Source organism: Bufo bufo, chromosome 4, assembly GCF_905171765.1.
Source record: "Bufo bufo chromosome 4, aBufBuf1.1, whole genome shotgun sequence".
NCBI lineage: Eukaryota > Metazoa > Chordata > Amphibia > Anura > Bufonidae > Bufo > Bufo bufo.
Window position 1 is genome coordinate 269,010,401 of NC_053392.1, and position 12,567 is coordinate 269,022,967.

The 12,567-nt window shown below is 42.7% G+C and overlaps 1 protein-coding gene across 2 annotated transcripts in view; it reads right to left on the reverse strand.

Moving 5' to 3' along the window:
• Positions 1 to 4,459: 4,459 nt before the first annotated feature.
• Positions 4,460 to 12,567, reverse strand: part of COL21A1 (collagen type XXI alpha 1 chain) — a 465,445-nt gene continuing 457,337 nt past the window's right edge. Inside the window, exons 28-30 of one of the 2 annotated variants that reach the window (XM_040428578.1) lie at positions 7,327 to 7,527; positions 5,604 to 5,681; positions 4,460 to 5,070 (exon numbers count right to left, since the gene is read on the reverse strand). In XM_040428578.1, the coding sequence (XP_040284512.1) occupies positions 4,901 to 5,070; positions 5,604 to 5,681; positions 7,327 to 7,527 (449 nt within the window). In that variant the 3' untranslated portion in view covers positions 4,460 to 4,900. Of the gene's footprint in view, positions 5,071 to 5,603; positions 5,682 to 7,300; positions 7,528 to 12,567 lie in introns of both variants that reach the window. The other variant, XR_005778297.1, reaches the window with a different exon arrangement.

Consider the following 12,567-nt stretch of genomic DNA (forward strand, 5'->3'; position numbering starts at 1 on the left):
GCTGGGCCTGAGGCGGATAGTAGTTTGGCGCATGTCCTTCCACCACCGAGGATTGCAGGGCGCTTCAGTTTGCCTCCTGTTGCTTCCTCCTCCTACTCTGCTTCCTCATCCTCTACCAGCTCCTCATCCGGTCAGCGTAACACCTTCACCACCAACTTCAGCACAGCCAGGGGTAAACGACAGCAGGCAGTTTTAAAACTTATCTGTTTGGGGGACAAACCCCACACCGCGCAGGAGCTGTGGACGGGCCTTGAACAACAGACCGATGAGTGGTTTGTGTCAGTCAGCCTCAAGCCCGGCCTGGTGGTGTGCGATAATGGGCGAAATCTCGTAGCAGCTCTGGGACTAGCCGGTTTGACGCACATCCCTTGCCTGGCGCATGTGCTGAATTTGGTGGTGCAGAGATTCCTTAAAAATGACCCTGACATGTCAGAGCTGCTGCATAAAGTGCGGGCCGTCTGTGTGCGCGCTTTCGGTGTTCTCACCCTGCTGCTGCTCGCCTGTCAGCGCTGCAGCGTAACTTCGGCCTTCCCGCTCACCACCTCATATGCGACGTGCGCACAAGGTGGAACTCCACCTTGCACATGCTGGCCAGACTGTGCGAGCAGCAGCAGGCGATAGTGGAGTTTCAGCTGCAGCACGCACGGGTGAGTCGCTAAGCGGAACAGCACCACTTCACCACCAATGACTGGTCCTCCATGCGAGACCTGTGTTCCTTGTTGCTCTGTTTTGAGTACTCCACAAACCCCTGCTGTGCCTGGGTGACAGGGGCCTAAATCTCTCAAAATCCTCTGTTCTATTGCTGGGTGACATGAACCCCCTTTTGCCGTGAATGAACCCCTGCTGTGCCTGGGTGACAGGGGCCTAAATCTCTCAAAATCCTCTGTTCTATTGCTGGGTGACATGAACCCCCTTTTGCAGTGAATGAACCCCTGCTGTGCCTGGGTGACATGGGCTTCGTTCTCTCAAAATCCTCTGTTCTATTGCTTGGTGACATGAAACCCCTTTTGCTGTGAATGAACCCCTGCTCTGCATTGCTGACAGGGAACTAAATTTAGTGAAAACATCTGTTACTGATCGGAAGATGCATGACTACAAGCGCACACTGATGATGGCATTCCCACCTGACAGCGGGGGCACATTGGAAGCACAAGGTGAAGGCAGAGGAGGAGGAAGAGGTCGCCAAAGCAGCTGGGGAACCACCAGCATCTGAGAAGGCAGGGTTGGCATGGCCAAAATGTGGAAAAGCTTTGTCAGCCTTGGAGGTGCTGACCTGCCCTGTAGCCAGTGTATAGTGTAAATGTGTGTTTAGCACGGCAGAGAGCATTATCACAAGCTGCAGCCAATGTGGACAAGCTTACGTTTATTAAAATGAACCAGGCATGGATCCCACAGGACTTGTCCGTACCTTGTGCAGAATAGACATTTATACCAGCCTCAACCATCCATTCTTGTACTCAAGTGCACTTATTCTTTGTTTTATTTTGTTATATGTCCCAATATTTTGGGGACTACCCCAATTTAAAAATAAAAAATAACACAAATCAGTGTTGGCTACCTATTTCTCCTTCACCGTCGCTTCCACCTACACCGCCACGTCAACCTACACCGCCACATCCACCTATCCACCGCCTCCTCAACCTTCTACTCCTAGATCCAGATTGTTATTTAAAATCTTTCGGTATTTTATGTTATTTTAAGTCATTTCCCAATCCACATTTGTTTGTAGAACAGTTGCCATGCTCTTAAGCACATTTTGATGCCTTTTGCAGCCCTCTAGCCCTCTCCAGGACTATTTTAGAGCCATTTTAGTGCCCAAAAGTTCGGGTCCCCATTGATTTCAATGAGGTTCGGGTTCGGGGTCAAGTTCGGGTCCCGAACACGAACTTTTTTTTCTAGTTCGGCCGAACTCGTCGAACCCGAACATCCGCTCAACTCTACTAATAAGCCCTTTTTCCCCCCACTAATGCATGCCAAAAAGTCTTTAGAACATATAACTGCACCACTGAATTGCACCAAAAAGGGCTGTCATTTTCTCACTTCCCCACACAATGGCTAATAAGCCCTTTTTTCCTACTAATACACGCCAGAAATCATCTCAATTGGCTGTCCTGTCCCACCTGATGGATGTGTCATGGGTCAGAGTTCGGCACAATGCAAAAGAATATGGCGCATGCGAACATTGCCATATGTTCGCATGTTGGCGAATCGCAAACTAGCAAAGTTCACCACGGAACGACCGCCGGGCGAACCGCAAGGCGACCTCTAGTCACCATCACCTGTCTCTTGCGCACATCCCTGACCTCTGGTAAGATGTGCTCCCACCCGGCTGTAATCATTGGTAGTTGCACGCCTAAAGGAGTCTGCAGCAGAACATGATGCACATGGCGATATATTACACCCGCCTTTAAAACTGAGGCACACTAACTATATCACTAAAATAACAAATTAACTCTGAATGTCTGTGCACTAGAACGTGATACACATGGTGATATACACTCACCTAAAGAATTATTAGGAACACCTGTTCTATTTCTCATTAATGCAATTATCTAGTCAACCAATCACGAGGCAGTTGCTTCAATGCATTTAGGGGTGTGGTCCTGGTCAAGACAATCTCCTGAACTCCAAACTGAATGTCAGAATGGGAAAGAAAGGTGATTTAAGCAATTTTGAGCGTGGCATGGTTGTTGGTGCCAGACGGGCCGGTCTGAGTATTTCACAATCTGCTCAGTTACTGGGATTTTCACGCACAACCATTTCTAGGGTTTACAAAGAATGGTGTGAAAAGGGAAAAACATCCAGTATGCGGCAGTCCTGTGGGCAAAAAAGCCTTGTGGATGCTAGAGGTCAGAGGAGAATGGGCCGACTGATTCAAGCTGATAGAAGAGCAACGTTGACTGAAATAACCACTCGTTACAACCGAGGTATGCAGCAAAGCATTTGTGAAGCCACAACACGCACGACCATGAGGCGGATGGGCTACAACAGCAGAAGACCCCACCGGGTACCACTCATCTCCACTACAAATAGGAAAAAGAGGCTACAATTTGCACGAGCTCACCAAAATTGGACTGTTGAAGACTGTAAAAATGTTGCCTGGTCTGATGAGTCTCGATTTCTGTTGAGACATTCAAATGGTAGAGTCCGAATTTGGCGTAAAACAGAATGAGAACATGTATCCATCCTCTGATGACTACTTCCAGCAGGATAATGCACCATGTCACAAAGCTCGAATCATTTCAAATTGGTTTCTTGAACATGACAATGAGTTCACTGTACTAAAATGGCCCCCACAGTCACCAGATCTCAACCCAATAGAGCATCTTTGGGATGTGGTGGAACGGGAGCTTCGTGCTCTGGATGTGCATCCCTCGAATCTCCATCAACTGCAAGATGCTATCCTATCAATATGGGCCAACATTTCTAAAGAATGCTATCAGCACCTTGTTGAATCAATGCCACTTAGAATTAAGGCAGTTCTGAAGGCAAAAGGGGGTCCAACACCGTATTAGTATGGTGTTCCTAATAATTCTTTAGGTGAGTGTATAATTATACCCGCCTTTAAGGCTACATTCACACGAACGTATTTTGTTTCCATGTCCGTTCCCATTTTTTTTGCTGATTGGATATGAACCCATTCATTTGAATGGGTCAGCAAAAAATGTGGACAACACACCGTGTGCTATCCGCATCCGTATGTCCGTTCCGTAGCCCTGCAAAAAAAAATAGAACATGTCCTATTCTAGTCCGTTTTGCGGACAAGGATAGACATTGTAACAATGGATCCACAAAAAAAACTATGCCATATGGACGTCATCCATTTTTTTGTGTATCTGCAATTTGCGGACCGCAATACACATACGGCAGTGTGAGTGTAGCCTAATACTGAGGTATACTAGCTGTATCAGTAAAATAGAAGTCGAATGCGATACACACAGTGATATACTCTCCTTGCAGTCTCCCTGCACTCACCTTCACCCAATTTTTTTTTAAAATACTTTGCAGCAATACTGTCCCTAGCTCATGAGCGCTTGTCATGCCTATCCCTATGCTCAGCTTACAGGTCAATGGTGGAGACCATGCAGGATGAGGGTTTTAAAGGGCTGTAACATCACAGGGGATGGCTACCTGCGGATTGGCTGGCTGCACAGCATTATGGGTGATATTACGTTCCTGGGCTTCTTACTTGCACTTTGTAACATGTACAGCTGCCATTTTAGGAAAACTGATTCGTTACCATGAATCGCAAGGAAATTCGGATTAATTGCATATAGAAGTTTTCCTATACTTTGGACTGAATTCCTCTTTTAATGTTTCGCTTCGCTCAACACTATTGATGATCCTGGGGATTGGTCCTCAATTTCAGAATCTCAAAAATTTACTTTAATACCTTCTGTGGAATAAATAATGGTCTAATCAAATTATGAAAACAATATGTATTGTTGGTATCAAAAAGTTTTAATTCTGGTCCAAATGATGATCATTGTCTTTCATGTACGGTACATCATTCAGCACATAAACTGGACTTTCTCAGAAAAAATTTGTTTTTTTTTAAATAAAATTAAGTCGTTTTTATAATCTCCTTTGATATATTATGTAGCTTTAACACAAAAATATGATATTCTAAACACACACCTTATGCAACAGGACTCGATGTGAAACTATTTCACAGTTTCATATCTGCTTACCTTACAGATAGATAAATACACAATTTTAAGACAGATATATGTCATGACATTCAACTTTCAGATAAATTTATCTTCAGTTTTCTTTTTTGAAGAATTTTTTTTATTAAAAAGAGGTACTTGTGTGAAGCTGACCATTAGAAATCTTCCTGAGTCATGAAAGACACAAAGAAAAAAAAACTCTGCCTAAAGAAAAATTACTGTTAATAATCTTATCCTTTTCTAAATGGATCTCTTCCAACAAATGCACTAAAACAAACAGATGGGTCACAAATTCCTGGAGATCCTTGTGTTCCGGGAGGTCCACGTTCTCCATCTCGGCCAGGGGACCCTGATAATCCAGGTCGACCTTCTTTGCTCATTCCTGGTGGTCCCCTAGGTCCTAAATTAGTGAACAAAGGAGATTTCAGGAAAAAAGTAAACATCTAAGTACACCTTCACTTATGGTAAAGTATGGAGACTAGACTAATTGGATTCAACCCTAATTTTTACAAAATTCAAAGTAGATCTGTATCCAAAATTTGGTAATTTGATTTAGGCAAATTTTGATGAGAGAGAGAGAGAGGGGGAAAAAATAAAAATCCTTTCAATTCGGGTACATTCAATTGAAACACGAATTGAACCAGCCGAACTCTCGGCCACATTGAACCAGAACTGAATTTTTAGCAATTCACTTTTTTCTTGTGGAGATCCCTTTAGCTATGGTCATAGAGTTCTACAAGGAAACAAACAAGCAGGGTTTTTGATCTTTATTTGACCACTTAGTCAAAGCAACCCATTATGCTGGGGAATCCAAGGTACATAAATTGTGAGTTTACGCAATTTTGCAGTGGAGAATTTTAGCTTTTGGACAAAAGATAATGCCGCCCCCTCTTAAATTATCTTGGTTATGAAAACAAATCAAATCCACAATACCTGGAATTCCTGGAGGTCCTTGTATTCCGGGCTCTGCATTTCCCTTATTTCCTTTTAAGCCAGGTTTTCCAGGCAACCCTGTAGGTATCACCATTTTTATTTATTAAAGGCATTTCTTCTGTGTATACTTAACCCTAACATAGAGAAAATTTCCCATCAAGACATTCACTTTTCTAAAATGGTTCTACACCCTGCTCAGTGTCAACCTACTTCAACCCATCTTATTTGGTCCATTATTTGAACTGCATTTCAAATTATAGTAAGTTCCAATAAAATAAATTTTTGAAACAAACTGATGGCATACAGTCATATCCATTCAATCACAAAAGTATAACAAACATCAGAAACTTTAGCTGAAAAATGAGCAATGAGCTTTAAAGGAGTTTTTAATGGACTAAATTCACTATTTTTTCAAGTTGACTATATACTTTTGGATACTGTAAACTCTTTGGATTTATCAGCCTGCAAGATGGTAGAGAAGGAGTTGAGAATGTATTTTCATTGTCTTGAACTTGTAGTTCAGTGATGGTGTTCTGCTGACATCAAACAACTAAAAAGATTTTCATGGTAGGTCATCAATATCTGATTGGTGGGGGTCTTACTGCAAGCACCCCCACCGATCAGCTGTTTGAAGAGGCCATGGCATGCCAGTGAGTACTATAGCCTCTACCTAGGTCAGTGTTGTCACGTCATCGGTCACCTGACTATTTGCAGCTCAGTCTAATTCAAGTGAATGAGTCTTGACAGCAATTGCTGAAGGTGCATGAAGTTGGACCCCCAACAATCAGATATTGATGTTCCATCCTGAGGATAGGCCTTCAATATTAAACTACTATGGAGGCATTCTGAAGATCCAATTTTCTAGCCTCCTAGGGAGGTTAAAAAAATGTTTTAAAAAAACTACAAAAAATATAAATTAAAATATTAAATTATAAAAATTCATATCACTCCCCCTTTCCCCAAAATGAATATAAACAATAAAAAACTTGCTTAAAATGCCTAAACTATTAAAATATAAAAATATTTATCTCATATAGCAAATGGTGTAACAGAAAACTAATCAAAATGGCCAATTCCCCTTTGTTTCATAGCTTCACTGACCAAAAAATTGAACAAAATGTGATAAAAATCACACAAACTCCAAAATGGTATCTATAAGAACTACAGATTGTCCCACAAAAAATGAGCCGCTACACAGGTCCATAAACATAACTATTAAAAAAAAAGTTATGGGGGTCAGAATATAGCGATGGAAATAAAAAAAAATTTCTTCAATATTAAAACACAAGAATATAATCTAAATGTAGTATGGCTGTAATCATACTGACTAAGAAAATTAAGGTAACAGGTGATTTTTTACTGCATAGTGAGTGCCATAGAGACAAAACCTGTAAAACTGTGGCTGCATTGTATTTGTTTTCCAATTCCACCCCATTTGGAATTTTTTTCCAGCTTCCCTCTACATCGTATGCAGTATTAAGTGGTGCCATTAGAAAGTAAAAGGACAAGCCCCCATACGGCTATGTGATTGCAAAAATAAGAACGTTATGGCTCCAGAATGCAGGGAGCAAATACAAAAAATCTGGGGCTCTTACATTGATGTTTCTGGAGATTAAATGACAGTATGCTTGAATTTTTCTGCTTTGGCAAAATCAGCAAGCGCATACATTTAGCCAAGAAATCTGAATAATGCTTACATGTAAGAAATTCTCACACGTTATACCTTTAGATCCTGGAATGCCTGGTTGCCCTGAATGTCCCACAGGCCCTGGAAAGCCATTTCTTCCAGGTGATCCTGGATAGCCCCTTGTGCCTTCCGAGCCAACTGGTCCAGGGGGCCCTGGGAGACCAGGAGAGCCCTGCTGAGTTTTACATTGATCACAACTTTGCATCCTTTCAGAATAAAGTATGGATGGTAACTGTGCTATTGGAGAAAAACAAAAAGAAATAAAAGATAATAATTATTGGTTGTATAATATAAAGCAATTGTAGTTCAGAAGTGATATGTTTATGTACATTACATGACTAGACCTAGGTTCAATTGTAGCTTTTTTGAAAGTTTAATTTTAGTTTTGTCCAGCATAATAAAAGCGGGAATGGCAGGCAGCAGTTAAAAAAAAACTAAAAAAACTTCACTCTCCTTTTAAAACATCCTATGTTCCAGCGCCAACATCCTTCAGCTGTCCCCAGCGACATGGGCCCAAGTGAAGTTTTTTGTTTACTTTTGTTAACTCATTGCTGTCTGGCTTTCACTATTTAACTATGTAATACACCCCTTTTTAAATTAGATTAACGTGTAAAGACAGTTTTGTTGCTGGGAGGCATATTGGAGACACACACTTCCTTTCTAAATTGTCAGTATAAACCAGGGGTGCGCAACCCACAGTCCTCGGCCTGCATTCTGCCCACACAGCCATGGTTTGCAGCCCCCATCCTGCTAGACAGAAACACAGCTGATGGTCTGCTTGTATGATCAGCTGTCCTCAGCGCCATTTGTGAATGGTGCAGGATGAAATCTTCTGCTCCTGCTAAAGTTGATTCCCCTAGAGTTGAGAGTGCTCCCCTAGAGTTGGACCCCAAAAAGAAGACAGAAGTTGTTTATTACCATTTCTGCTTTCTTCTTTCCTTGGTGCATAGCGCTCAATGAGTGTTATGCAGTGAATAGAGAAATCGGCTATACCACTTCCTGTATGAGACCATACGATCACCTGACTGCTATTTGTCTTGGGCATAGCAGAGCTGCAGGGTCTTTCCATATCTTAATATGCTCTGCCTGTGTACAATGTCCCAGGGGGCTATTCCTCCTCTGAATGCCCCAGTTACAGTGGATAAAGCACAAAATGCAAAAAAGAAAAAGTGTCAGTGTCCCCCAGAGGTCTTTTAATGACCTTTTGGATGCCTTAAATAAAAAATAGAATTTAATACAAATAAAATAAAAAATACAATTAAATAAAAACACCCATGCCAGCCAAATAATTTGCTGCTATCTCCTCATTCACATGAAACTATACAAAATATAAATATATATATATATATATATATATATATATACACTGCTCAAAAAAATAAAGGGAACACAAAAATAACACATCCTAGATCTGAATTAATTAAATATTCTTCTGAAATACTTTGTTCTTTACATAGTTGAATGTGCTGACAACAAAATCACACAAAAATAAAAAAATGGAAATAAAAATTTTCAACCCATGGAGGTCTGGATTTGGAGTCACACTCAAAATTAAAGTGGAAAAACACACTACAGGCTGATCCAACTTTGATGTAATGTCCTTAAAACAAGTCAAAATGAGGCTTAGTAGTGTGTGTGGCCTCCACGTGCCTGTATGACCTCCCTACAACGCCTGTGCATGCTCCTGATGAGGTGGCGGACGGTCTCCTGAGGGATCTCCTCCCAGACCTGGACTAAAGCATCTGCCAACTCCTGGACAGTCTGTGGTGCAACGTGACGTTGGTGGATAGAGCGAGACATGATGTCCCAGATGTGCTCAATCAGGTCTGGGGAACGGGCGGGCCAGTCCATAGCATCAATGCCTTCGTCTTGCAGGAACTGCTGACACACTCTAGCCACATGAGGTCTAGCATTGTCTTGCATTAGGAGGAACCCAGTGCCAACCGCACCAGCATATGGTCTCACAAGGGGTCTGAGGATCTCATCTCGGTACCTAATGGCAGTCAGGCTACCTCTGGCGAGCACATGGAGGGCTGTGCGGCCCTCCAAAGAAATGCCACCCCACACCATTACTGACCCAATGCCAAACCGGTCATGCTGGAGAATGTTGCAGGCATCAGAACGTTCTCCACAGCGTCTCAAGACTCTGTCACGTCTGTCACATGTACTCAGTGAACCTGCTTTCATCTGTGAAGAGCACAAATTTGCCAATCTTGGTGTTCTCTGGCAAATGCCAAACGTCCTGCACGGTGTTGGGCTGTAAGCACAACCCCCACCTGTGGATGTCGGGCCCTCATATCACCCTCATGGAGTCTGTTTCTGACCGTTTGAGCAGACACATGCACATTTGTGGCCTGCTGGAGGTCATTTTGCAGGGCTCTGGCAGTGCTCCTCCTGTTCCTCCTTGCACAAAGGCGGAGGTAGCGGTCCTGCTGCTGGGTTGTTGCCCTCCTACGGCCTCCTCCACGTCTCCTGATGTACTGGCCTGTCTCCTCATAGCGCCTCCATGCTCTGGACACTACGCTGACAGACACAGCAAACCTTCTTGTTACAGCTCGCATTGATGTGCCATCCTGGATAAGCTGCACTACCTGAGCCACTTGTGTGGGTTGTAGACTCCATCTCATGCTACCACTAGAGTGAAAGCACTGCCAGCATTCAAAAGTGACCAAAACATCAGCCAGGAAGCATAGGAACTGAGAAGTGGTCTGTGGTCACCACCTGCAGAACCACTCCTTTATTGGGGGTGTCTTGCTAATTGCCTATAATTTCCACATGTTGTCTATCCCATTTGCACAACAGCATGTGAAATTGATTGTCACTCAGTGTTGCTTCCTAAGTGGACAGTTTGATTTCACAGAAGTGTGATTGACTTGGAGTTACATTGTGTTGTTTAAGTGTTCCCTTTATTTTTTTTGAGCAGTGTATATATATATATATATATATATATATATATATATATATATATATAATCAACACAAAATTTTATTTTAATAATTTAGGTGCACCTTTGGGGGCATTTTATTTTATTATTGCATTGTACTCATTTTGAGCAAAAAAAAATATCTCAATTGGTCCTTATTAAGAATTATGAGCCCTTTTCTCTGTACAGCTTTAAGATTCTCTAGTAGCAGGATCTGTGTCTTTACTCTGTTCCACCAGGCCTCTTTGATCTCTGACCGTATAAGCACTCATTATTAGGGATGAGCGAATCGACTTCGGATGAAACATCCGAAGTCGAATCGAACTAGCTCCCTACACTATTAGAATGCATTGGCTCCAATGAGCCGAAGTTATTGCTTTGCGAAGTCTTACGAGACTTTGTGTAATAACTTCATAAATTAACTTGTACTGTAAAAAAAACATTTCCCAAACTCGGGTTCGGTTCCAAGGGCCTTGAGAGAGGTAGGCTTGGCCCACTTGACATGACACCATCACTCACCTTATCAGAATTACAAAATACAAAATTTTTGAAGTGAGATAATTTAGCAGAGGCAGGAGACCTCTTTACACTGACTCAATTACACAAATAGAATATAGTCCCTCAGTTTTTGAAGGGCAATTCTCACATGTAGGACATGAATTGAGCAATCAGAGGGGGAAAAAAAACTGTACGTCATCCAAATACACCACAACATAATGCCCCAGAAACTCCTGAAACACATCATTGACCAGGTTTTGAAAAATGGCTGGGGCATTACACAGCCCGAAGGACATCACCAGATATTCAAAATGCTCCTCAGGTGTGTTAAATAATGTTTTCCACTCATCCCCCTCCTAAATCAAATCAGATTGTAGGCCCCCTCATGTTTTGGAGAACCATTGTGCTCTGACTACCTGATTAAACTGATCAGGAATAATAAGAAGGGGGTACTGCTTCCGGGTGGTAATCTTGTTAAGTTCCTTATAGTCCTTCTTTCCAACCCCTCTTCCTTCTTTCCAACAAAAAGAAGCCAGCCACTATGGGAGAAACTGACTGACAGATGAGCCCTTTCTTTAGACTTATCTTGGACATAGTCTCTCACAGCCAGCCTCAGGCACAGAGAGGTTAAAAGTATATTTCCTAGAAAGTTTAACTCCAGGGACAAACTCAATGGCACAGTCGTATTCTCGATGGGGTGGTAAGGCTTCAGAAACCTACTTAGAAAACACACCCTGGGAGTCCCTGATGAACCCAGGGATTTCCTTCTCCATATCCAGGCCAGAAAGCTTAACAGACAGGCAATGATTGCAGCACTGAGGACCCCACTTGATAAGTTGTGACTAGTGTTGGCCGAGCATGCTCGGCCAAACACTATTTTGACTCGAGCATCGCGATGCTCGGCACATCGCGGTGTTCGGCGATGCTCGAGTCTCCTCCCCGCACGTTTGTTGGCTGCTACGCAGCCAATAAACGTGCGGGGAAGTACTGGCACTCACTGTAATGGCATAGCCATGTTGGTTACTGGCATTACAGTGATTGGCTGGCCGGAACACGTCATCGGATGCTATATAGCACCCGATGACACGTCGTTCGGCTCAGTCTTAGTCAGGGCGAGCTGCAGCACAAGGGACAGATAGTGTAAGGACAGGAATTGTAATTTTTTTTTAGGCAGGGTTTAGTGTTGAAAGGTGTTAGAGACCCAAAAGTCCTAGGCAGGGTTTAGTGTTGAAAGGTGTTAGAGACCCAAAAGTCCTTTTAAGGACTATTTTTTTTATCTGGCTGCAATATACACTGCGTGCAGAATTATTAGGCAAATGAGTATTTTGACCACATCATCCTCTTTATGCATGTTGTCTTACTCCAAGCTGTATAGGCTCGAAAGCCTACTACCAATTAAGCATATTAGGTGATGTGCATCTCTGTAATGAGAAGGGGTGTGGTCTAATGACATCAACACCCTATATTAGGTGTGCATAATTATTAGGCAACTTCCTTTCCTTTGGCAAAATGGGTCAAAAGAAGGACTTGACAGGCTCAGAAAAGTCAAAAATAGTGAGATATCTTGCAGAGGGATGCAGCACTCTTAAAATTGCAAAGCTTCTGAAGCGTGATCATCGAACAATCAAGCGTTTCATTCAAAATAGTCAACAGGGTCGCAAGAAGCGTGTGGAAAAACCAAGGCGCAAAATAACTGCCCATGAACTGAGAAAAGTCAAGCGTGCAGCTGCCAAGATGCCACTTGCCACCAGTTTGGCCATATTTCAGAGCTGCAACATCACTGGAGTGCCCAAAAGCACAAGGTGTGCAATACTCAGAGACATGGCGAAGGTAAGAAAGGCTGAAAGACGACCACC